This window comes from Prorops nasuta, unplaced genomic scaffold (assembly GCF_024137725.1).
Source record: "Prorops nasuta isolate Cenicafe-Biocafe unplaced genomic scaffold, Cenicafe_Pnas_1.2 PNAS00008, whole genome shotgun sequence".
NCBI lineage: Eukaryota > Metazoa > Arthropoda > Insecta > Hymenoptera > Bethylidae > Prorops > Prorops nasuta.
Window position 1 is genome coordinate 4,861,499 of NW_027116805.1, and position 27,594 is coordinate 4,889,092.

At 32.1% G+C, this 27,594-nt stretch overlaps 3 protein-coding genes across 5 annotated transcripts; 1 reads left to right on the forward strand and 2 right to left on the reverse strand.

Moving 5' to 3' along the window:
* Positions 1 to 492: 492 nt before the first annotated feature.
* LOC136775685 (calcium-independent phospholipase A2-gamma-like) lies at positions 493 to 8,517 on the reverse strand. 2 transcript variants are annotated; one of them, XM_066730668.1, is made up of 7 exons: positions 6,083 to 8,517; positions 4,166 to 4,302; positions 2,822 to 3,042; positions 2,341 to 2,731; positions 1,839 to 2,260; positions 1,357 to 1,759; positions 493 to 1,282 (listed from the first exon to the last, which is right to left on the reverse strand). In XM_066730668.1, the coding sequence occupies exons 1-7, from the start codon at positions 6,133 to 6,135 to the stop codon at positions 1,029 to 1,031; spliced, it is 1,881 nt and encodes a 626-aa protein (XP_066586765.1). In that variant the 5' UTR covers positions 6,136 to 8,517; the 3' UTR covers positions 493 to 1,028. The 2 variants fall into 2 exon arrangements, with proteins under 2 accessions (XP_066586765.1, XP_066586766.1); XM_066730669.1 differs by lacking the exon at positions 6,083 to 8,517 and adding an exon at positions 4,376 to 4,560.
* Positions 8,518 to 8,705: 188 nt separating this feature from the next.
* Positions 8,706 to 20,464, forward strand: LOC136775571 (atrial natriuretic peptide receptor 1). Its single transcript, XM_066730470.1, has 19 exons — positions 8,706 to 8,843; positions 9,820 to 9,988; positions 11,805 to 11,970; positions 12,380 to 12,454; positions 13,293 to 13,572; positions 14,161 to 14,270; positions 14,499 to 14,687; positions 15,910 to 16,130; positions 16,489 to 16,728; positions 17,031 to 17,157; positions 17,253 to 17,461; positions 17,865 to 18,015; positions 18,287 to 18,446; positions 18,627 to 18,787; positions 18,903 to 19,069; positions 19,221 to 19,367; positions 19,471 to 19,663; positions 19,759 to 20,032; positions 20,174 to 20,464. The coding sequence occupies exons 1-19, from the start codon at positions 8,717 to 8,719 to the stop codon at positions 20,455 to 20,457; spliced, it is 3,450 nt and encodes a 1,149-aa protein (XP_066586567.1). The 5' UTR covers positions 8,706 to 8,716; the 3' UTR covers positions 20,458 to 20,464.
* Positions 20,465 to 20,619: 155 nt separating this feature from the next.
* LOC136775572 (zinc finger TRAF-type-containing protein 1 homolog) lies at positions 20,620 to 26,971 on the reverse strand. Of its 2 annotated transcripts, none has more exons than XM_066730472.1 (7): positions 25,734 to 26,498; positions 24,925 to 25,192; positions 23,247 to 23,485; positions 22,757 to 22,968; positions 22,507 to 22,667; positions 21,867 to 22,069; positions 20,620 to 21,790 (listed from the first exon to the last, which is right to left on the reverse strand). In XM_066730472.1, the coding sequence occupies exons 2-7, from the start codon at positions 25,153 to 25,155 to the stop codon at positions 21,763 to 21,765; spliced, it is 1,074 nt and encodes a 357-aa protein (XP_066586569.1). In that variant the 5' UTR covers positions 25,156 to 25,192; positions 25,734 to 26,498; the 3' UTR covers positions 20,620 to 21,762. The 2 variants fall into 2 exon arrangements, with proteins under 2 accessions (XP_066586569.1, XP_066586568.1); XM_066730471.1 differs by lacking the exon at positions 25,734 to 26,498 and adding an exon at positions 26,828 to 26,971 and having other exon boundaries at positions 20,622 to 21,790.
* Between the last annotated feature and the right edge of the window lie 623 nt (positions 26,972 to 27,594).

Consider the following 27,594-nt stretch of genomic DNA (forward strand, 5'->3'; position numbering starts at 1 on the left):
ATACTACTTAAAATATATTTTTAGGTTATGAAGAAATATAATGAAAATAAATATTATACAAAATTGTAGATCAGATATATCACAAAAAGAATTAAACACAAACTTATAATAATATAAATAATAAATTTAAACAAGCTCAATATTTATTATAAGCGCAAGGATTCAATGGATATTAATAAAGAAAAATATTAGAAACCTTAAAATACGGGCTTATATGAAGGAAACGGAAGTAGGAAAAGAACTTCTCCAGAATGTTTGTGGCAGCAATTGCGCCATCTACTTATGTAAAGCTCCGCAGAATTAATATTTTCCTTTTGATTAAAATTTTTTTACGAGTAATTATTTTACAAAAATCATTTAATAAATAAAGATATATTTGTTAGTTTCTTATTGTAATACTTCCAATGTAAATTTGAATGAAGGTTTAATTAATTTTTATTTAAAGATAGGAATTAATAAATAAGTTTTTGTCTTTTTTTATATGTTAATTTATTAAGACATGAAATTAAAAATGTACATATATGCATAGTTCGTTTGGTAATATGATGTTCGTATACATTTATTTGAATGAATGAGACATTTTTTGTTATATTAAAGTCAGGTACCACAGTTGACAAAGTATTTACAATATTTAAAGATTGTTTTGATAAAGAATATTCTAAAAATTAAAATATTTTAATAAATAAGCTTTTACAAAATGTATCAATGAAAGTCTTAATTATTCATCTTACAATTAAAAATTAAATACTATCAGTAAGCATATATCACAGATAAAATTATTTTAACATTATAATTTAGTCAAAGATGCATAAAAAGAATGCAATGTGAATATACTTGAAACCAGGCTCTCTTGTAAAATGATTCATTTTTAAATAATTCTTAATTTATAAATAAATATGAATTGAATTAACTAATATTTACATTACCAGTAGAAGTGTATTTTCAATTTTTATCAATTTTAATTGGTATAAAAGTGTAAATCGTTTAAACAAAAGTAACATTGGAATGCACACTGAATTTATAAAAATTTATAATCCATATGTTTTCTTTTGTAAATCAACCCAATCGGAAATCTTTTGTTGTACTTTTCGCTTTTTCAGTAAAGTATGCGCTACCTTTTGGAATTTTTCCTCGTTTCTTCGAATATACATTAGCGCGTCCTGTTCTAATTGGTCAATTTTTTCTGGTCTAATTTCTGCTATTGTTAACATTTCCGTTAAATAAGGATTAAACCTAAAGTAGATATGATCCGGTAATAAATCGTTTAACATTATATGAACGGCTGAAAAAATATAATACAATTTAACCAATGTCTCTGGAGCTAAAATAAAATTATATAAAATTATAAATAAATACCTTCTGTATCTGTCGCGCTGTCGAGAATTCTATCGAATTTCTCCTTCCAGCTAGAAACAGCTACCTTGCTTGATTTGGAGTCTTCACAAATAATATTTGGTATTCTACCAGTGCCAAATGAAACGACGCACTGAATAGGATAATTTGACCAAAGTTGTCGTGCTTCATGTATGGCAACAGCACATGGATTGTTGACCAATATCCCTCCATCTTGATGAAGGAATTCATCCAATTTAAACTCTTCAAAATAACTAGGTGCTGCTGCAGATGCTCTAGCAGCTTCCCATAATTTATGTTTATGAGATCCTATGTATTGGCTCTCTATTCTATGAGGCAGAGTGTAATTTCTAAATACATAAGCCATGACAGTTGCATGATTGACAACAGCCGACACAGCAGAGAACTAGAAATAGTCGAATAAATATGATAAATACTTTAAACTCTATCTAATCTTTTCTTTACAATTAATTTTAAGTGTTTACCTTGGGTGTAGTGATATCACGAGCAGTTTTAATGAAGGTCTTATCTCCTAAATTTTCTTGTAATAATTTCTCCCATAAAGCTGTGTCATAATATGAATGGCTCCAAACTAAGTTACTTGTCCCTTTTAAAGCACTCTGAGTGAATATCTTAGCACTCATATATTTATATAAGTCAGAGATTTCATCTAAGGATTTCTTCTTATATCCTCCTAATATTATAGAGAGAATTGCTCCTGTGCTAACTCCACATATATAATCAAACAGTTCGTGTATTCTTTTTCCTGTTAACTCTTCTAATTTTTTCATCATTTCAATAACTAATACTCCACGTGTACCTCCCCCATCAATTGATAATATTCTTATTCCTTGCCCAGGCAAAGGATTAAGATGGCCCAATACTGCAAGTGCTTCGTTAATTGATGCTATTAAATATTTAAGATAACATTTAAGATAATAGAAAAATATATACTAATTTGTAAAATTGTCTATATTTGAAAAGTACCTTTTGTTTGATCATCTGTAGCCTGCCGCCTTGCCTTAAGTAATATTCCAATTGCTCCTTCTTTAATTGCATAATGCCTAGCATCTGGATATTGATCAATGTGTTTCAATAAATCTTCTATTCTTCGCCATCTTGATGTATTTGATTCAGCAGTAGCTATACTATTTAAAACATGACGTGTTCTAGATATAATACTGTGCTTTGATACATAGCTAGAGGCATTTATTTTCCATTTAGGTGTGGGAATAAAAGTAACTTCTGGACTTTTATTTTTTAGCTTTAGAATTATGTTAGCAAAAAGCTGAGGGAGACCATAAATTGATTCCAATGTTTTTGTATTTGGCTTTTCTATCTTTTTATTTATTGGGTCTGCAATTGGTTCAGCAGTTTTCTATAAACATATAATGAAATTGATTTTTAAGGTAAATCAAGTCAAATAAGGCTATAATCTAAAAAAATAATATATAAACTGTCACAATACCTCTTCATTGGTTTGGTTTGTTTCATTTGGTAGTGTAACAGCTACACTTCTATCAGAATTACGCTTCTCCACCACCTTAGTATTTTCTGATTCGCTGCTTGAAGATTTTGAAAAATTGATAATTGACAATTTTTTTATAGTCTCAATTTGCATATATGTAATTCTTTGTAACAGTTCAAACCAATTTTTGGATAACATTATTTGAACACTTTTATCAGAACCTGCATTATGAACATATACATAATGTTATTTCTTTGAGAACTGTAAGGTAGTAACGGTAGTATAGATAATGGCACAAAGGTATTTTTACCCAAGTGTATTTTGGCACAAGGGTATTTTGACCCAAAAGGATTTTGTCCTGAAAAACGGCAATGTTCAGATCATTGAACGCTGAGATTGTAATGTTACCGACGATTACCCAACATTACAATTTCGGCGTTCAATGATCTGAACATTGCCGTTTTTCGGGACAAAATCCTTAGGGTGAGTCCGACCAAAACCTGTAAGGTAAAATTTTACCATGTAGGATTGCCAATTTGCTGTGAATTAGCCAATCAGCATATGTATTTTTGAAAAATTGGCAATCCTACATGGTAATATTTTACCTTACAGGTTTTGGTAGGACTCACCCTTATGGGTCAAAATACCCTTGTGCCAAAATACACTTGGGTAAAAATACCTTTGTGCCATTATCTATACTACCGGTAGTAACATTCTGTGTACGCTAGATATTGGAATGTTTTAAAGATAACATCAACATGATAAAACTGATAGCAAGACTGTGACCTAAAACCATACCACTGTCCTAGAACCTTATGTGTATTTGAGCATACCCTATATATACAGCCCAGTATAACCACTAGTACTCAAGCTGTCTACCCTTATATGCCAGTTATCTCAATATCTCTTCTTGACACTTACTTTGTAAGCTAGCTTACAATATTCAGTAAAAAGTATAGGCCAAAAAGAATCTGAGAGTATGTATTAGAAGAGGCAAACCAAGAATATTAAAAATTTCTCTAAGAGCAAAGTAGATAGTTTGGTATAGAGTTATGATAGGCCAGATAAACAAATTTATATTTTTTGGAGCTATATTACTTTTCATTGGACATATAAAAAACCTAATCAAAAACGAAGTAAAAAATAAAGATTCATTCTCTGGATTCCTAAGCTATTGATAAAATATATATTTAAAAAGAATAAATAAATAAATTGTAGTTTATATCTTAGCATTAATTTGATGTACACAGAATGGTTGTGTATCTTGTAATATTTTCTTTACGAGGTTTTCACATAATTACGAACAAAAGTCGTTCTGCGAAACTCGTTAGATTCTTTTATAACCTTTTAACTGTGCTAAAATTTTTCTTTGGTTCTGCATAGACATTTTTGGTTTTCCTAGAGTCCGCAAAGAGCCATATGATCTGATGTTTTTATTATTATTTCCAACATCTTGACCAGTTGTGACATTTGGGAATTGTCTGCAATAAAAAAAAACTTTCTTAAAATCTTCAAACATAACCTATAATTCTATCGATGCAATTCTTGTTTCACCTGTAGATTCGAATAAATCTTTTTCATGAGTTAATCTCATAGAAGAAAATTTATCACGAGTTCACGATTTCATTAAAGCGATCATTATGATATTACGATTACTCACAAATTTACTAAACATAAACAGGTCATTTTTTTTAATGGACCGAAATAAATTTGACTAATTTCAGTCAATTTCAGTATTCTACAGTTGGGTACGTTCAGTTTTCAAGCTGCATGCAACGCTATCAACGCTACTGCGCACACATTTCAGGCATTTTTCTATGCGCAGTAGCGCTAATAGCGTGTCTGTGAATGCATCTCTTGTGTTAAGGTGATTCATGAGCGTTTCAGCTAACTTCACTCTGAACTTTCTTTGACATTTCCTATATTACAGTGGGTGCGTTCACGGAGACGCTATTTGTGCTACTGCGCAGAGAAAATTGCCTATTATACGTGCGCAGTAGCGTTGATAGCGTCTCCGTGAACGCACCCAGTATAGGCGCTGAAATGCTCACGGATCAATTTAATACAATTGTGTTATAAGAAACTGTTGTGTTGACTGGATATGAGCGCAATTGAGCAGACAGAAATCAGCTGTTGGAAAATTTTTTAAATTCATCAATAGGCAGTATTCTATAGTTGCATGTTAAAGGTAGTATTAAGCGCATTGTTTTTTTCTATTGGTAATAAACGAAAAAGGACAATCGATGCTCTAGTCATCGGTCTTATTTATAAGATTTATTAATAACTTTATATGAATACCGCCTAATCTTATACAAAGTAAATATACGAATATATTCTTTATAATAAATTCCTAAATTATATATTTAAATAAAATACTAATCGTCTTTTTAATTATACTATTACTATATTTTTATTTTAAAATAGCCTACAAATGAAATATTATTGTCGGTGAATTGTAATTTAATGAAACGATTTATAATATGAAGGACAAGACGGAGGAATTAAAATGGCTTTCTAACTGAGTGTCCATTCTCCCGAGCATCTTGGAGTGTCTCGGACCCGAAAGGCATCGTCTGATTCGAAGTAATCAAATTGTTTTTGACATACTGAAGAATTTGGAGTATTGGCTGTTACGAAGTAAGTGGGGAGTAGGAAATACCCGTTTCTAGGGTGACTCTGCACACTGCAACCTAGTTAGTAGACACCGTAATCTTTGACGCGTATCTTACTGTACCTAATCAGCTGTCTTTTATAAATGTATTGTGTATATATATGAGCGATTGCGTATTAGATGAAGTTTGATTATAACCTCTCAATTGTTGTTACGTATGTAAATTTTTTAGTCCACATCAATACAAAAGCAATATAAATATGTAGATAATGTAATCTGGAAAAAATAAGTTTAAATCTATTAAATTTTTAATTAAATTACATGCACGCCAAATTCAGATAGTCTTGTTTGTACTAAATTTATAATTACAGTATACATAACTGTAAACTACATAATGCATAACAATGTTGTTTTTAGAAACAAAGTCGATAAATAAAAGTATAGTTTCAGTAGATAAGGATTATTGTGCAAGGCCAATTAAGTCTGTGTCGCTTGCACTTTAAATAAAAAAATTAGAATAAATTGATGGATATTGCGTACTCTAAAGTATAATAATAAAATACAATTAAAAATTTATATCGCTTTTGTACTGCAAAATTGAATCATTGATGAATCAGCAAAACATTTAAAACTGTTTTGGGAATAATTACCTTGTAAGTAAGATGCATTTTCGGTAATTTAGGATACGCCTATTAATAGACATCCTTCAGCACCACTCTCTTCTAATTAATCACAGAACGATGAATGAAAATCGAAGATATACCAAGATAAGAACGTAAATAAATTATAATTAAATGTCTTGATTCACTCTCGGTTGAAATATTTATAAAACTCTGTGACTATTAATTAACGTCACTCCTCTTGATTGAATATGTCCCAAGATAAAAAACACAAATAACACAATTGTCAAACTAGGATAAAAACTTCCCAAGTGGCTGATTATTTGATAGAATTGTTTCTGATAAATATCGATCGAATCTTTAACGATCACTGGATTTATCGCGCAATGGCACGTTTCTAGAATGAAAGAGAAAGATTGGTCGAAGCAGGTTGCGACTGTTGCTAGTCTTTTGGGTTTGCTGGCTGTTTGTTAGCTACTAAACTGACTCAAAGGTTTTCTCATGCTTTATATAAAAGACTTGTATGTGACGCATCACGCCACGCGTGGCTCGGTAAATAAAATCATACGATGCTATCGGGGGTAGAGTCTGTGAATCAGAGGAATGCTGGCACCGCTGGCACGCAGTCAGTGACCATTTGTGCTTTCGACAAACGACAACAAACAGTTCATCGGCTCAGAAGCCTGTAAACACTATTTACATCCGGCTCCTAAGTCGTAGGAAGCACCGCGTGCAATTAAATTATTTTTTTCAAGCGCACATTGTTATTTGTTTTTAACAGGTCGATACGCGTAGTTGTGGCCAAATTTTTTTATAATTCCTTATTATATCCAATGAGTTACATAACGAATGATGTTTCCAAACAATTAGTAAGTAAATTATTAATTAGAAAACAAATCGATCGATTGGAGCATCTATATCTTTTTTGGTAAAAGATAGTTTGGCAGTTTTTCAACTTACTGGCTGTGTGTCAAGAAACAACTTGATTCAAATATTAATATTATAAAAATTAGTAATGGCTATAATTATTCATATTTTTCGTTTAATACATTGCAAATCGAAAACAAATGTCGAAAGTATGTTGATGTCTTGTACAATTGTTTATAGTTAAGAGCGTTTGTAAATATATTATGAACTTAATAATTGAAACGTAATACAATGTTAACTTGTTATTGTTGGATGTTTTTTTTAAATATTTACTCCGACCAAAATTATCAGTAATAGATTTACTTATTTTTATCAGCTTCGTATTCTGTACTTTTAACAGTGAGTGAGGCAAAGGAAAAGAAGAAAAAAGCGAAAGAGAGAAGTCATTTATCAGTAGAACACAATTTATCAATAAAATGTCAGCATAAATTCTCGTAAAAGCATCTTAAACATTTTTTAATTTTTTAAACGAGAAATTTGACATGAAGTATGATTCTATTGGTTTTGAATGAACCGAGATGTATCAGCAGAAGGAAAGCGAGGATAAAAACAACAATTTAACATAAATTGGTTAAATTTGTGTAGAGGTTTATAGCCAGAAGAGAAACATTTGAAACGCATGATTCTACGCTGCTCGCGCTGTCAAAACATATGACATAACTACGCTCTCTAGCGATAAACATTGTTTCTGACTGAAGATACTGATTGGCTAACGAACATTGCCCTTGAGATTTGACTGGTTGAAAAAGAGGCTCGTCCCATCGCGCGATATTTCCTATTTTAAATCTTAATGTGACGATCAAAATAAGATGCGAATAATATGTAAGTTTACCGCGACTATAGAAAGGCCAAATGTGTAAATTTGGACGGATCATATTTATTAAAATTATAAATCTACTAAATCCACATGCATATATATGTAGCATTATACTAATTAATAGATTTGCACTCCATTGTAAACAGTTTAATCTACGAAACGATTTTTCTAAACTTACGAAGATTGCCGATAGTATACTATAATTAACAAAGTACAAGTTTTACGATAACCCAAATTATGATAGTTTAATAAATTTAAACTAAGCATTAAAATGATTCATTTAAGACTCTTCGCTACTGAAATGTGTAGTATATAACAAATTGTTGGAGATTTTAACTCTTTCTAAAGTATCAATAAAGTATTTTTAAACATCACAAATTTGTTATCATCAAAAATGGTAAAAGCGATTAATTTATCCAAGTCTACTAATTATTATTAGATTTTGGCGATTGTTCAAATATTTAACAAAATATTTACCTATTTGTTTTTCAACAAGGTTTCTCATCAATATCTCATCGTATGATCCATCGAGATAAACAATTAATGAAAATTGCGTATTGTATGGTTGGACTACTATTTGTTTCTCGCCATGTAAAATATATGCTGCGCGAGCATGGTTGGTATCGTTTCAACCCCTATATAAGGGTGGCTTCCTACCCCGCGAAAGTTTAGATGTTTCGCAGTTTCCGAAGTGACGCGTGCTCTCTATAAAAACCCCATAAATCTGAAACTTGTAATTTCTCTGGAAAATAATATATTTTGATTATATTAAACATTGTATATGTTATGTTTAATATTTTACCAATCCTTTAACGATAGTTTATATTTATTTCTTCAATGTACCTGATAACAAAAGTGTACAATCTTTTGTCACATAAATTTTTGATGTAGAGAATAATTCACAAAAAAAAAAAAAAAAAATGCATTTGAACGTGTTAACTTTTAGAAAAATTCAGAATGTTGTATATGATCCTTTTTTCGTGACAGTGGATTGTTTTCCTGCAAGATTTTTGGTTCAATTGCTTTGTTTCATCAGCTTTTACCCAGGTAAGAAAATTGAAAAATAATTATAATTAAGCTTTTTTTATGTAATAATTTTTTGTGTTCATAAACATATGCATTATTAGAGTATGATAGTCGCAAATATTTGTAGTCCTTTTGTAAATTAATTTTATCAAAAGATTTACAATTTCTGTACGTGTTGCTTATGCATGGGAAATTAATACGATGTGAGTGTAATAATAATTAATTTATTGTAATAAATATTTTCGATTGAATTGATAATTTCAACAATTAATAATAAAAAAATTCGGTGTCCTTTCGTACTTAGCGAACGATCTCACGTGAATACGTATGTCTAATTATTACGCATAATTTGTTAATCGCACAAAGTCGACCATTAGTGTTACCATGACCCTTCTTCGTTGTCACGAGCTGCCTCTTCTATGAATAAAATAAACATTCATTCTATACGATTTGTCACGGGGACTATTGACACAATTGCGAACTCTTCCTTTCTCATCCCCATCCCTCATCACTTAAATCCATTCGGAGCTCTCCATCGCTATTAAATATAGCATCAATTTTATTAAATAATAAATTTAACTTCTCTGTCTTTTGCCTAATATAAATATTTTCAAATACTCATCTATACTCAAGTTTAAAGTCTAAAGCTTTGATTACTACTGAAATCTTTAATTTTCACCTGTTGAAATTACAAAATTTTAATAATTTTATTAAACAATAATTAAAATTAGACCCACCTACAAATTTTCTATTCTTCTGTTTAGCCACTGAATGATATAATATAATAGTTTCAGTGTTAATTTACAAGACACACACTGATACTTTTATTTCCAGAATTAAATTTTTCAATATTATCTATAAAAAGTGAATTGTAATTTTTTTCTATCGTCACTTAATTTCATTGTTTGTTGCTTTTATTGATTTGATTTAAATTATTCTCTCTTTTTACATCGATACATTTCGAAGGCGATAAAGATGGTAATTTTTGTTGACGCAGTGGGTTTTGGTATTTCCCCGAGGATTTATAACGTAGGTGTACTGATGGCGTCCCACCTAGACAGTCCTTTTGATCTAGAACGTTGCGGACCTGCGGTTGATCTGGCCCTGGCAGAAGTCAACGAATTCCTCATCGTCCACAACGTCCAGCTTCGCAAAGTACAAGGAAGGTATTTATTAACTTTCCGAACATTGTACACGATTGGTGCAAATTACTTGAATTTGTTATCTCAACTTGTATTTAATTATAATTTTATTGTTATTTTAATTATTTGTCAACATTGATATCTCTCCCTCTTATTATTATTATTATTTAGGATATGTGTAATTGTTTGTTAAATGTTTTTAATAAATTTCTATGAATTATTTATCCCATGGTTTATTAATAGTTTTTCTTGTCAGTATGTTTACCATCCTTAAAATTATTTGTCAATAAAGTTTCAGCAAAAGAATGATTAGGTTTTATATATAGAAGTTTGGTCAGAGTTTTGTGTTGCTTCTACCATGTACACAGAATTTTATTAGTTTGAAAGGTACAAGCAATTTTTTAATTCTGCCTTATTCATGAATATTCTTTAAAACAGCTTTGCGTAGAAGAGAAGTTAATCAGTTTGACTTTGGGCAAAGCTAAATGGAGAACATGAAAAAAATCTCGTTAGCCTTTTTTGCTATCGCATAATGAGTGAAATTAAGACTGATTCGAGGCCCGAGGTAAACTCTCGCGCAACATAAAATATTTCCTTCTGCCTCATACGACACGTACCTACACTATATATATATATATATATATATACAGTATGTATTTGTATTAAACGGAGAGAGAACGTACGTTCTCCTGTAATTTTTATTTATAAACACGTAGAGGTTGTCGACCTGAAAATCTTGTTGTGAGATGCTTGGCAGCGTACCCAGGATCAACATTTATACATAAACAAATTCTACACGTGTATCTACGCAGTGATAATTGATTAAATTTTATCTACGCGATAAAAAAACACTTGCATTATTTTTAAGTTATTTGTGAGCAAACAAACCTTAATTTCTTAAATTAACCAACGCATTCGTAGAATATATTTTCTGCGTCATTTCATTTTTATTAGACTATATATATAAAGAGATATAGCTGTTTCATAAAATTTTGCAATTTTACCACAAATCGATCTTTGCTTTTAAAAATTTTCTATCAAATTGCACGATTTTGCATTTATCCAAGTTCCATGTAAATTTGAACGCGAGTTGTAATATTTTTCTGTTCGTTTCTCGCGGAGTACAAATATTAGAGATTTGATTACATATGCTGTGGGGAGAAATACCGAGGATTGTTAAGGTTGACGATGAATTTTCTAGCCACGCCAGAGTATCCAATGATTGGACATTGTCCATTTCGCGAGATAATTAATCCGCCGTTATCGCAAATTATTATTTACCCCAGGTTCTACTATCCACTACTCGCGCACTGTGTACACGACACACATATTACTCTCCTTTGATTACCCCTGGCATTCAGAGAACGATTAAACATCTTAAATCGATATCGAACTATTAAATAAATATTACCTAATTCCCTCTATTTTTTCTTTTACAAATAAAACATTGTCGATTGATAAGCAAATCAGCTTTCTTTCAAATCGATATTCGACTATCGAATAAACTTTAATTCTCTCCTTTTTTTAAAGGATAAAAAAGTATCTCTGTAAAGTATAAGAAAATTAGCTGTCATATCCTTTAAATCCCTGCAAAAATAAAATTCGATTATATTTGACTATGATATTAGCGATGATAAATAAACTTTGACTTTTTAACGAATAATTCCATTCAACCTAAAGCTCCCCCCCCCCCCTCCTAACGTTAAAACTTTAAAAAATATCGCACGAAAGAAACGAAATTTTTTCATTGTCAAGTCGAGTTTGTTTTATTATTATATTTAAGATAATGTGAGATAAACAAATTGCAACGTTTATGTTCATCGATTATCATTTGTCTCAGCTATCCATCATGTAGCGGTGCAAGGGCACCAGGATTGGCTGCTGATATGCACTTTCGAGACAACGTAATCGCTTTTATCGGGCCTGCCTGTGCTTTTGCCTTGGAACCTGTTGCAAGACTGGCAGCTTACTGGAATAGTCCAATTATCACAGGAATGGGGGACCAAGTATGTGACGATTCACCCATAACTCAAATTAATTCAATAGATTCTTCCATTTTCCTTATAAATGTTAATACAATAATATTAATTGATATATATATATATATATATATATATATATATATATATATATATATATATATATACAAAATGTTAAAATATTGTTTTTCTCAATGAATCGATATGAAAGCATTGCTAGTGAAATATAACTCAATCATTAACAAGCAAAAATAATTTCGATGAAACGATTGTGTTTTGTAAGAATTGGTTAATAAATTTCCACGATATAATAAGTGATTCGTGCGTGTGTTTGCACGTTACGATTAAAAAGGTAATAATCTGTTTGGTAAATGCGTCGAATTGGCGAGATACGGAAATGTATATTAAAAAAGTCTAACATGTTTTATTAATGAAGCCGCCTTCCGAAGGTGAATTATCCGTAACATCTGGAATTCTCGGGAGGCTGCACAAATGGAAAAATGAAACTTCGGTAAGTTGCCGTACGAAGGGGAAAAGAATAAAAGTTTATGGCTTTAGTATAACGAAATGCTGCTTCGCTCGCGCATTATATTTGCACTTGGTAGTACGTCAGGATTACTGCAAAATCCACTCAATCCACTCAAAGCTACGTCAAAGGTTAAATTTATCTCTCGAGCCTCCCCTGCATGCGCATTTCAAGAAATTTTACGTTCAATTGAAATTTCATTTTACATTGTATGATATTGTACAAAATATGTTGGTATACAATCGATGTATTACTTACATCGTAGCACACTACCAAATTTATTATTAAATTTTTCCCTCAAATTTCTCGTCGATTTATTTACTTGTATTAAAAGTATTTGTTATCTTTTCTTATTATAAGAAAAAAAAACATACTTATATATACACATTTTATTTCAAGTAGCAGAAAGTGGCGCACGGTGCTTTAACATCTCGAGGCAAATGGTTTTTCAGAGCCAACATTTAATTAGTAGTTTAATTAAGAGTAGGCTAATTTATTCCTCGCGGTGTCTTAACGAAATATTGTAATGCTCGTTAAAAAGAAAAATGTCACGTTTTCGGTTTGGCTTACAAGATTTTATTCAGACTTTTCCGCAGGGACTTTTAAGGTCGACTTTTCCTTTTTTCTTTGCAAAAGATTTTTTTTCCTCCAGGCTTTATCTCTCCACGTGCATACATCGTTCCCTCGAAGCCATTTTCACCGAATTAATTTCGCATAATAGGATTTATGAAAAGCGTAAATAAATTAAGTTTACTCGGAAAATTGACGAAAAATGAACGGAGAGATTTAACGCCAACTATTGAAATTTTTTTTTTTTTTTAAGGGAATTTTCAAGGACAAAAGTAAATATCCAACCCTGACCAGGATGTCCTATTGCCAGTGCAGGTTGAAATTGGTGTTTTCCAGCATCTTTAAGCAATTTGGCTGGTCGCACGTGGCCCTGATCCTCGACAGGTCAGATTTATTCTCCCTGACAGTGGGCAAAAATTTGGAATATGGCTTGCGAAAAGAAGGATTATTGAAATTCGTTCGAGAACTCGATGGCAATTCGGAAGACGAGTCTTATCATCTTTATTTGAGGGATGCCAGCATGTACGCAAGGGGTATGCAAACTCGCTCGTATAATACTTCCCCCCCCCCCTCCCCCCCAATATTATGCAGTGTGTATAAATATTTAACAAACTTTTCATCTTTAATATTTCCTTTTACTCCACCAATTCCACGTGGTAAATCCAAAAAATAACCTTATCTCGTGCTACAATTTTCTTTCGTTATAATCTATAGCTATACACGCACTAATAGTCAAATATAAAAAGTAAATAATTTATTTCAGTCTCTCGGTGAATCCTCGTAAAGTTTAGAACGATTCTTCCACCTGAGGTTTTACTGAGAAAATAATAATAGGAAGATGCAGAGTTTTTCTTTTGCTATCCGGTTGTCATTTTATTTGCCACGATTTTTCATCGAATGGACAGAGTTTCATGAAAAATTCACAGAGCCACGAGTTACGCAAACGAACCATCGCTGTGATATTGCGTAATAGCTTTTGTAAAAGGGGCTTGATCGGGGCTGAGATAAAAGAAAAACAGACTAAAGGGTAAAGCTCATTATGGGGGTGGAGCCGATCGTGCGAACTTGAAACTGGTGCATGCGAGACGACGCGAGAAAACTTGACGATTTTTCTGTAACAGTGGTGATTCTCAGTGTACGTGGAACGCTCGTGAGGAAATTCATGCTGGCTGCTCATCGACTCGAAATGACCAGAGGAGATTGGGCCTTTCTCGACGTGGAAATATTTCAGGTTGGTTTGAAAATTATGCAAAATTCTTTTTTATTTTGGTATTTAATTCTCTGTGTGTGTGTGTGTGTGTTTGTATGTGTGACTGAGCGAGAGATTACGTTGAAACGAAGAGCCCGAGCATTTTTGCCAGTAGAAAAACTCGAAATAAACGCTACGAGGAAACTAAATATCGTTAGAGAGTAGTTCGGACGAGAATTTTGAAAAAATAAATGAAGGAAATTTTGTTAGGGCTCGTACTGGGGTGACCACGACTGGGAGGTTGGCGACGAGGACGATGCTACTGCGAGAAAAGCCTACGAGGCCCTTTTAAGGGTCTCCCTTCTGCAGCCGACCAGTCCAAGATTTCAAGACTTTGCGGAGGACGTGAGACTGCGTGCGCAAAGTGATTACAACTACACATTTTCCGATGGAGAGGAAGTCAGTAGAAGAACCTTATATAACCACCACCTGCGTTTCCCTTAATTAAGGAAAACATGATCCTTGACATTCCTCTTTTGCCCTCAATTACCTATCCTCGCTCCTTTAATTACATTTTAAGAAAAAATCTATATACTTGGATAAAAGAGCATATTTTTTCTATTCGTTCAAACTAACGAATTATCTAATTTAAAGATAATAAAAAAAGTTTCCTCTATTTTATTCACAACGAACGAGTTTATTTTGAAAAAGAAGCTCTTTTTAGTATGCTCTCTGAATTTCTGGTATATATATATATATATATAGAATATTCGAGAGACATTTCTATGTCTTTGACAAACACAATTGCATCGAAGAAAATAAACTTTTTCATTGTCGATTATTGCTCAAGGTCAGGGCAAGAAATCGCAGCTTTCCTACAAATTAAAGCTCTCCCTTCGACCAAGCATCCGATTAATCGCCAGCTTTTAGCACTAATGCGATTAGGTTTATTGTTCAAATCGATCATTCCCTTGGCATTTCCCGGCACTTATCAAAGTAATAGATTTTTCGTTGGTTTCTACTCGATGAAAGAAGCAATGGTCGATGGGAAAAGAAAGTTTATAGCTAATCGACGTAAAACCAAGCTTCGCGCGTGGAGTAAGATGGGAGAAACTCGATTATAGCTTCACTGCCAATTAACATTAATTATTCGTTTGAGCCTTTTCAAAGCTCGATCGTGGGACAATAAAATAACATTTTGCTTAGAGGAATTAATTTCAATAAACAGTGCTACTTTAAAATTAAACATTATACAGCATTGATCGAAGCTTAAAGTTAAACCTATACTCGAGGTTATATATGCAATCACGTGAAAGCTCATTTTATTTAGTTAAATGCGAAGGACGATGATCGAAAATTGCGAGACTAAACGTTACGAATCGACTGGTTGATCGAGGGACGATAACAAATTCTACTTTGGTATTAATGAAAAAAAAATCGAGCTTGTATAAAGAAAGTTGAGTAAATTTATGCGAAAGCTCGTTGATAATGTTGAGATTAACCGGGTCCCCAACCGAGCAAGATAATCCGGAAGTCAAGCGAGCTTTAAAGCTCGAGTCGAGTAGCTTAAAGGGGAATAAATTTGTCTGAATCGAATGAGAGGTTAAGGGTGGGGGGTTAGAAGAGGCAGCAAGTTTATTAGTGGAACGAATGACTGAGCTGCTGTGCTACCCTCTGGCAGGTGAACTTCTTCATCGGTGCTTTTTACGACGGCGTTTACCTTCTGGGGATCGCCCTGAACGAGACCCTCAGCGAGGGTGGCGACATAAGGGACGGCATTTCCATCACAAGGAGAATGTGGGACCGGGACTTTATCGGCATCACAGGACACGTCAGGATTGACGACAATGGGGATCGTGATGCGGATTACAGCATTCTGGATTTAGATCCCATCACCGGAAGGTCCCCGACAATTAAGCCCAGTATTCTCAGCCTCATTAACTCCCATTCAAACGCCATTTGTTTCCCAGTTTCAACACGTAGCGCACTCGTATTATATAGACACACAGTATATACGTATACTCGAGTTCTATAATCGCGGACGCGCGTATGTCATAAGCGCGATTACCTTGAAATCCTGCATCAACTCCGACCATCTTCGAATATCCTTATCGATTGTATACTCTTATTTATCGTTTTATTGTTATTTTGCTTGTTCTCTCATCGAGCTCTTGTACTTTTTTCAAGTGTTTCTTTTTTTTTCATGAGTTTTTGTTCTTAGTGATTTTATTTCAAGGTCGTGTTATGGTCTTGTCTGTAGGTTCGAAGTAGTGGCTCATTATTTGGGAGTGAATCGAGAATACAGCTCGGTGCCAAGCAAGAAAATTCATTGGCCTGGGGGGAGGGAAGGTCCACCTGCTGATATCCCAGAATGTGGTTTTTTGGGGGATGATCCAATCTGCACCTCGAGAACGGAAGCTTATACTTTTGTTGCTTATACCAGCTTGGCTTTGGCAGTTTTCCTACTGACCATTATTGCTGCTGCCTGTGTTTTGTACAGGTAAGCTTTAGTTGCATTCTTCCTTTTATTAAATTTTTTAAATAAACAAATATTGAAAGAGGAGAAATTTAATCAAAGTCTCTTTTATCGTCACTTGCATCGTTATAATAAAGTTGAATAAACAAATTAACGAGAGAAATATACAAGATTTTAACAATTATTTTATTGTTACACTGAAATAAAATATTAAATAAATGATTCATTTGGTTTGTGTATCATTACGTTTTATTTTTAAAATACTAAATTAAACTAATTGATAAATTATTTAATATTTCATTTTGAAAATTTCGTATTATTTACAGGCACCTGAGGCTCTCGGCTGATTTGAATAATATGTCTTGGCGAATCAGACCGGAAGAATTACTCTTGGAAGTGGGGAAACCCTTTTCCTCGAAAATGAACTTGCATCAGGCCATGTCGGAGATAAATGTGAGAGTTCAGGCCATTGGAATGGTCGCTAATCATTCGCACTAGTCTTGCAAATATTATATATATATATATGATAAATATTTTTTAAAATATAGAATTTCGGATTGGAGCAACGGACTCGTCGCGGCTCCCAAGCAAGTTGTGGCTCTCTTCCACCAACCACAGTTTTCACCACTGTGGGCATTTATAAGGGTGAGAGAGTTGCCATTAAAAAAATTACCAAAAAGAAAGTGGTTGATGTGACAAAAAAACTGTTGTGGGAAATTAAGCAGGTGAGAGATGTCACTTCGGAAAACACCGTTAGGTAAGGACCGATGTAGTTGTCTCAAAATACAGGCTGTCTCAGAATTGATGCTCAGAATGCAAACCCTATTAGATGAAAGTATCGATTCTGAGAAGAAAATTCTTGTACAATTATTAATATTGCTTATATTTAACGAACTGCGTAAATGATCTGTAGATCACGACCTAAGGAAATTATATTTGGTGGCAGATTTTCATTTTACTTGATGAATAATATTAGCAATATTAAACAAAATTAATATTCTCCTGAAAGAGATATCAGATTCAAACTCTAATGAATTCCTGCATTAATTATTGTCATATATATTTTGATTTATAACTTATTTCTTTTTTTTTAATAATGCAGTGATTTTTGTTTCTACTTTTATAATTAATCAGATAAATGTAAACAATGATGTGAAAAGATTTATAGGAGCCTGCCTGTGCTCACCTTCGCCAACAGTGCTCATCCTCACAGAGTATTGTCCTCGAGGTTCTCTCAAGGACGTTCTAGAAAATGAGGCAATCAAGCTCGACTGGAACTTCCGGATGTCGTTGATCCACGACATCGTCAAGGTAGAGCAGGTGCAGAGTCAGTTTTACTCGCTTGAATCACTAAACTCCCCATAGATCCTCTACTATACCTTCATTTATCCAATGATCGATCAAAAAAATCCATTTTTATTTTATTAATATTATCATGAATTTTTATCTGATTTTAAATGACCTCAAAATTCATCATTTTATCAGTAACAAAAGTCAATGTTTCGATAAACAAATATTGTATTTCTACAATATTTCACTTTTTGTTGATCCAATCATCTGTACAAGAGCCTTTTCTCTTCAGGGTATGGCGTATCTTCACGCTAGCGAAGTTATTGCACATGGCAAGCTGAGCTCCTGCAATTGTCTAATCGACAGTAGATTTGTCTTAAAAATATCAGACTTTGGACTAAAAACTCTGACAACCCCTTCGGAACTGAATATGGATGAAAATTATTACATCAGTGAGTAAACATAGTGGTCTGCCCAATAAAGGACCTTTCTACTTGCTGCACATACATTATACACATATGCGTAAAACTAACGCTCTGTTGTTAGCTCTCAGATTAAAATATTATGGATAATTTTTAAATACAGTGATAACATTGAAAATTTTCATGATTTTTTCTTGTTTTTTTTTCTAGAATTATTATGGATTGCCCCAGAATTGTTAGCTTTAACTGTAACACCAGGAAGTAATGCAACGCAAAAGGGCGACGTTTACAGTTTTGGGATTATTCTGGAGGAAATAATTATTCGCGGAGGTCCTTATGAGATTGCAAGACGTTCAATGACGTGCCAAGATGTACTATAATAAATAACTTATATATATAATATACATATATACAATTTTTATAGAAAATATATTTATTCAAAAGTCATATGGAATAAAATCAATATTTTTTTTTACACCCTTATAGATAATAAACCGAGTCATAGAGACAGAAGCACCACCTTTTAGACCGGAAGTTGCTTTAACCGATTGCCCAATTGACATTTTAACTTTGATGGAAAAATGTTGGAACGAAATTCCGGAAGACAGGCCCACTTTCCATGCAATTCGTGGTACAATACGAGGAATTATGAAGTTAGTTTTTCACTGTTCTTAACCATTAAATTTTTTTTTAAGATATTCTCATCAAATGTACAAAATAATTTCACTACATATTTTGTTTAAATTCAAATATGTGTGTCTTTGCTACATTAATACAGTAAAATCATTTCGATCGATTTTCCAGAGGCTACTGTGAAAATTTAATGGATGATCTATTGAGAAGAATGGAGCAATATGCTAATAATTTGGAAGCCCTTGTGGAGGAAAAAACTGAACAATTGAGTATGGAAAAACGACGTAGCGAAGAATTGCTATATCAAGTACTTCCAAGGTAGCAATTATAATATTTTGTAAATTTTTAGTTTTAATCAATTGTAAAAGTGACAAGAGACACGACTCATTATATCATGTATACATTAATAATGAATAACCAGGCAAGTGGCAGGTCAATTGATGGCTGGGGAGCTTGTACAGCCAGAACAATTCGAGTGCGTGACTATTTACTTCAGTGATATTGTGGGCTTCACTGCTTTGTGTGCTGAGAGCACTCCTATGGAAGTAGTCGACTTCCTCAATGACCTGTACAGTACATTTGACAGAATTATTGGATTTTACGACGTTTATAAGGTAGCTCGTAAGAAATAATGATTAGATATTTAAGTGGAATTATGGAAATCAAATGATAAATTGGAGCATTAAGCCTTTATTAATTGTTCTTCAAGGTTGAAACTATAGGGGATGCTTATATGGTGGTGTCTGGTCTGCCAGAAAGAAATGGGGATGAGCATGCTAGGGAGATAGGTTTAATGGCACTTGCCATTTTAGATGCTGTCAAGTCCTTTACGATCCTACATAAACAGGAAGCTCAGCTAAGTATAAGGATCGGTGCACACAGTGGACCAGTTTGTGCTGGAGTGGTAGGACAAAAAATGCCACATTATTGTTTATTTGGTGATACAGTCAACACAGCTTCGAGAATGGAATCTTCTGGGCTACGTAAGTTTCTTTTGAAATTGATAAGCTACGGCTGATTAGGGATAAACAGATTAACTGGTGTTAGTAGTAAAATTAAAGATTATAATGTTAATGTTAATTAAATATAAATAAAATGAGAGAACATGTGACAACATTTTATAGCGTTAAGGATACACGTGTCCGAAGCAACAAAAAATATTCTTGACAAATTTGGAACGTTCGATTTGGAGCTTCGAGGAGAAGTTGAACTAAAAGGAAAGGGTAGAGTCACTTCTTACTGGTTAACTGGATGCTCTGAGCCGGATCCAAGACCACTCACGCCAAGACATCGTCAGCATAGTTCTAGTCCACCCGAGAATAATTTTAATCCGCTAATCTTTCCACCGAACAATACGAATGGTCTAAAAACTACTAATAATACATTTATTAATTTATCTGAGTTATAAGCTCGTTGAAATATTTTTTTGCAAATCGATTAAACTTGATTTTTATAAATGGAATATTATAAATTAGATAGCTTTGTATGTACAAATGGTAAATGACTCGTGGTATTAGATAATAATAGCCGATGAGCTTAGGTTAGTGTTAATAAATTTATTTAATTTATTCTATTATAATGTGTGGTGTATCTCTATGATTTTACATATATATTTTATAACACTTCTCGTTTAAGTAAACAGAGATGGGCTCGTCATGTTACAAACTCCCTTATAACTTAAGTAAATTCAGATTTCTCAAAAATGTGTCAAATCAAATTCAGGAAATATAATATAATTATTACTTAAACCTATATGTATATTCCATTAAAAAAGCAAGATCTACGCTTAATTAAAAAACTTTTCAATAATTTACAGCAGCAAATTAACACTTAAAAAGCAGGCACTTAAAAGTAATTCCTAAAATATTCTACACACTTAACTATTTTTTCTATAGTTTAATTAAAATGGCTGCGTTATGAATTGCACAATGATTATTACATTCAACATTGAATATAATTTTTCAGTAGTATTATATATTATTATTCGCCCATCTCCAAAAATAGAGAAATTTTTCACTAATTGCAAAAGTTTATGAAACTGTTGCTAGCATTTTTGCAGATCATTTTTATTCTCAATTAAAATATTATGCTCTTTTAGAAATATCTGGTAGAATTTCAAGTGAACAATTTAATACACGTTTATACAACAATTGGTGTCAAGCAAAATTCTGCTTAAATTTACAAAGATTTATAAATGAATTTCAATACAAGAGGAATATTAGATCGACCTATTATCGTTTCAACTGTAAATTATATGCTGTGCATTACGTAACATTATATTATAATGATTCATCTTCATTCTGTATAAGTCTAATGTCAGATAATAAGGACTTAAGTCAGTTATTAGTTAATTTTATTTTTGTGATGTAGTTACTGAAGATAATTTTTAGTAACTCGCTGCACAGTAACTGCTAGCGAAGTTTAATAATTTAAAAATATATACGTGTATTTTGTAATTGGATATATGAATACATTTATTAATATATTTTCGGCAGATTTGTGCAATATTGAATAGCGATTTTCTCAAAACCATATTTTTTACTTAAGTCCCTTGTACCTTTATATTCTACAGTGATATTAGCATCTTTCTCATTAAAATTACTACTGTAAACGATTATAATTCATCTTGATTTATGCGTCTATTATTAATATAACATTATAAGAAAATGAGAATTTGCTCTATTATGACAAAGATTTGTCAATGATGGCCAAACTACTTTGATGCCAGGAACATAATTAGTCTGAAAGAAATAGCACTGTATTTAATTTACAAAACAATATTTTTCAATGAGTCAGTTGCTTTTTAACTTCAAGTACCTGAAGCTAATTGCTTTTGCTGCTAGAAGTCTATTGCACTCAGCTGTATCTGGAAGCGGCAATGGTAAATAAGGACTTTCATTGACCTGCTCAGTGAATTCGAATCTATGAATCCTTGGCTGAACTTTCATATCCCCAAAGGGTCCTTTCAAGATCAGGTAATGAAGGGGTAATGGGTACGTAGTTTTCGTTTTCAGAATGAGCTAAACAGGAAAAAGAAAAATATTTAAGCTTTTGTTAAAGGCAATAGAATACTTATAATAATGAATAACAGTCATAGTGCTAATTTTGAAATGCTTTAGAGTAAACCACCTAAGATAATTTTTTAAATGATTAGCTTAGCTGGAAATATAGCTTATCAGAACAAAATTAGCATTATTCAGAATATATGAAAAATTTGAAATGGAAAATGATTTTTTTTTTTTTTTTTTGACACATACACATTTATTATAAATCTTTTGATTTATAGAAATGAATCATATATTTTAGTAGAGATTTCATAGAAGGACCTTATTTAAAACAGAAACGTTAAAAATAGGTATCTGTACTGAAAGCAAAGAGAAGGAGAATTAGGAAAATATGTTTTTCTTTCATTATGTCTTTAACTGAATTATTATTTTCTATTTTTTCGGTTACGTACTTGGTAAGTCATGTCACGTTCAGAACTTTGAGTCGGATCCCGTTGGGTATTATTAATTCTTGCTTTTACAACCCACTGATTGTTGAAAGCGGTGAAACGTGACGTTTCATAAAACAATTTATGAACAAATTCATCTGTACGATATGGTTTCATTTGCAAATCTATTCAGGAAAAATTCACCATAATCAGTCAAATGTATATCTCATGCAATAATTTAACAAACAAGAATCTATAAATAGACTATACAAACCACTGAAAGTAATTTTCTCATAGGATAAGAGATCGAATACGTTATCATAGAGCCTACGTTCTTCCAGGGTTCTGGCATCGATTTCACGCAAAGCTTCCATTACATCTGCTCCAGTACGATGCGGGTGTACGCAATGTTCTTCGTGCTCGGCACCTTCATGATTGGGTCCACGCCAGGGACATCCAATCCTGCTGTATTTACAGCTCGATATTCTGTACAAATATAAGTTATTAATTTTTATTCTTATAAACATTCATACAAATATTTATTAGTCTTCTTTTGAAAATTTAGAGCTTTCACTTAATAATATTAGTTTGACACCACATATAATAAATAAAAGAGATCTAATTTAAATGTTTTTCTATAAATTATATCTTTTCAACTGTAATTATTATTTATTTGTAGATATATTGAAATCATTTGTATATAATTTTAAAATTAAATGGTTTTGTGATTTACATTACCTTGACAAAAGATAAGAATTATTTACCTTTCTTCACACATTGTCTCCTCGTGTCTCTCCAAAGAATTCCTTGGGAATTCTTTGGCACAATATTGACATTCTGCTGGTAATTCAGAGACAGCTTTTTCAACAGCAAGATTTCGAGATGCCGATGTCTTGCTGATCTCGATTCTGCAGTTGGGACATGTAGCCAATTCATCTCGTAATCTGGCATCTGCGAGGACATGAGTGAAGCAACTGGCACACATCAAATGTCCATTTGTACACTGTGAACATCATAGCAGCGAGCAATATTAAAAATAAAGTTGGAATATCACATATTTAAATATGAATAAAAAATATTGAGCATGTTGAGCATGAAGGAATTGTATTGCACATGTAAAATACACATTTCTTTCATTTTATTCAGGTTGCCATTAAAAAACATTGTATTTATTTGAATAGAAACCAAGTATTTTACACATACTGGCTGTATTTAACATAAATTTCACGCAGAAATCCGACAAAAGAATTAAAATAAAGTATAATAACGAAACTAGTGCCATATATATTACCATGATTTTGTTGTTTTAATACCTGAAACACAAAACCGTATGGGTACTATTAATAAAATTCTAATGATGAAATTTTGATACATTCTATCATAATGAGTATCATTGTTGAGTATTAATTGTTCTTTGATACTTCTATTACAATGTTTACATAAAAAGGACGAGATGAAGGATAAAAATGCTAGGGATGTGTGAATTAGGGTATTATATGCAAAATAACTAACTGATAACCTTTAAGAACGTTTATTTTTTAATATATGTTTCAACTACATATCGTACAGATCTTTAAAAAATTCACTATCTCTCTCTCTCTCTCTCTCTCTCTCTCTCTCTCTCTCTCTCTTTCATTCTCACTCACTGTCTCTCGCTCTCTCAGCTCATTATAATTCTAGCTATTATTAATACACATAATACGATAAACCTAAATCTCATTCTAACATCAAAAAAACTTCATGTTTTATTCTTTTTTCTTTATACAATAATTTTGTTATTATTTCACAGACTGCTAGCATATTAACCATTGTAACATCTAAAGATCATCCAATTTAATTTTAACTATATTATATAACAAGTTACAGTTTAGTTTAATTAATTAATAATAAAAATTTTCTTTTCAAGAATAAAAGAAGAGAATATCTAAGTGCCTATTCGATATCCTGTAAAGCGAATACAAAATTAAACAAAAATTCATTGATTAAATACAATGAAAGGGTATCCCTATTAGTAGAATAAATATTTGACCTTAGCAAGCTTTTCTATGACACTGTACAAATGCAATGATCTACACTGACAGTCATTGCAAGAATGCAGAAATAAAGAAAAACAAACATGTGTACTGACCAAAAAGCATCTTAATCATTAATGAGGATTAATTTTTGCTGAAAGAGAATTTTATACGAATTTTAATTTCTGATAACATAAGTATATACAAACTATATATGCGTTGTAGATGTCTATATATATATATATATATAAAAGGGATGTCAATCACGTAATAAAAAAATGTCGGAAGAAACAAAAATTTGGATAAAATTTCGTGTAAATTCTGATTAAGAAACAAGCTGGAGGCTTGATAGAAGCTTTTCGTTGGAACGTCAGTTGGTCAGCTGTGAATTGAAATGAAAGAGAAGTTGATTGGTAAGTTTTTTATGTACCTGATACACGGCAGCCCTGGGTAGGTCGAGGCAAACGGCGCAGCAGAGGATTCCGCCCAGCCGATGCTCCAACTTTTGTTCGGTTTTCCCATCCGATTTTAAAAGTTTTCTGCGCTTCTTATCAGGCTCCAGAAAGTCTTCGATCTTTTCAAGGTCGTCACGTATGGGGGTGGCTGTCGAGGCCTCCGCGACACTGCTAGATGAAGCTGGCTCGTTGCTCGGATCCGCCATTTTGTTTGTTTTGATTTTCCACCAGTTAAAAGTAGACCTGAGAAATGCGCAGCTGTCAAGTCAAGTCTCCTTCTACCATTCCCTTTAAATTCCCAATTCCTCTCATCTCTATCCCAATCCTCTAACGTATACCCTTAAATTCTAACGAGTCAACTCAATTTTTTGCCAAACAACAAAAACAAAGAAACTTTTATTGGTTATCTGATCTAGACTTTAGGCTTAGTTTTTCCCGAATATTAAAAAAACGTTTATTCATTCCCGAGAGTCTCAAAGTATAGAATTTATTAGCAATTTTCTTTGTTTTGATTTTCTATAATTGTTCAAAGCGAATAAAAGTGAACCTGAGAAGTGCGCAGTTGTCAATTAGCCTCTTATAGTCCTATAAAACAATTCATACACTTTCTTTCAAACAATAGAAAAGGTTTATTTCTTAATTTTCGTTTGTTCATTAAAGTTTGTATACGTTGTCACTTTGTTTTGATTTTGCAACAACATGTCAGAATATGAACGTAATTTGAGAGATGCGCAGTTGTCAAATTTCTGTACCACATATATTTTTTTAATTCACAGGATGTTACCTCTTTTAGATTTTCCATCTCCTATAAAATTTATGAGTTAAAACTTTTGATTCTACAATTTTTCTTTTAAAACTATAAAAATCAACAATTTGTTTGAACAGCGTTCAAGTATAAGGATTGGAATGCATGTGCATCAGTATGCATCATCTGGGCAGGTCGGCCATTTTCTTTGTTTTGAGTTTTCCCTTCCCATATGATCGGGCTGCGCAGATGTCAGTTTTCTGTTGTTGCACATTTTGTCTTTTACTCTGCTTTTCTTTCTCATTATAACATTCGTTAATTTATTCTTTTTCCATATAAAAGAGATAAAAAAATTCAATTATTTATCTAAAGTTTATGGATGAGACGAGCGAGTAATGTTGTATTGTCTAGGTCAGTGAACCGGAAGCATGTGTGTTCCCCCACTACACTGCTGTTATGATGCTTTATGGTATCTCGCCGAGAATGTGTGTAGACATTTTACATGTGTTAGTGATATGCGTGTAATCGCATAGTATGCACGTTGGAACGCTCAGCTGGTATTACGAAACAAAAGTGGATCAATAAAATTTAAGAATTATAATGATTATTATACATTATTGTTGCAGCACAAGAATTAATAGATTTATTCTTCCAAACGTCATCAATATAAGAAGCGTTCCAAGTCATATATTAAAATGCAGTTCAATAATTATGTGATTAAATAAATATTATAAAGTATAATATATATATGAAAACAAAGGAACTTTTGTTCTTTTGTAAAATTATATATTATGGATCAAAAATAATTCCGAAAATACGACAGCTTAGTATTTGTTAATATATTGAAATACTTATTTTATGAATACGAATATATATAATATATCAAAAGACCTAAATTAATAATTATAACTTTAATTTTTTATTATAATTTAAAAAAAGTTGTAAAGCTGTAAAACTTATGATATAATTACTATTTATAAATGCATCTATAAGGATGTATACATATATAGAGATGTATGACGCCGAGGTAAACGATAAATAAAACGTGTATATTAATTTAATTCATTAGAAATAATTGATAACCATTAGTCCCTTTTAATAATAATAGATAGATAGAGATGTTAATGAATTACCTTTATAATCGAAGTTGAATGAACTGCGCTGCTTTGTTCTTGCAATTGGAACTGGCGACCTTCACTGTTGACTTTTCCAAGACTAATGCGTAGAAAACTCACAACTATACACAGTAGTGTGCAGGCCCACCCAACCCAACTGCTTTCGAAAAGATGGTGGAACACGTGTACGAGCCCCCACCATCTTCCTCTCTCCAGCTGCTTATGACACATATCAAACTTATTCAATACGCCTACACAACCCGCATAACCTTTTCTTATTCAATAAAGAATAAAATTTCTATTTATTGACTAATAACTTGTAAATTAATTCATTTTTATTATTAATAGTACTCTGTAATTCAGTATATTACTGATTATTAGCAATATATTAATTTATTGTAGACTACAATAAATCATGAATTATACAATTCTATAAATTTAATTTATTTATAGATTCTTACTTTTCATTGTTTACTTTTAACGTTGCTAGGACGTATAGAAGGAAAAAATAAGGAATATCATTTTCGTATTTATCTAATTCTTTATTAGCATTTTAGTATAATTAGGCAACTTGAAATGTCATATTTAGTATGTTTATATTTCAAAATTTATAACATAATTTATCTCATAGTATAGCCACTACATAACAAATTAAATTGAATGAGTTGCAAAGGTATAAGATTTTTAATCTTTGTATCTTTTTTTCGGTAGTATATTTGTTTAAATGCTGGAGGGATTTAAAGTTTTTCTTAAGTACATATAGAAATTAATAACTATTTTTGCTT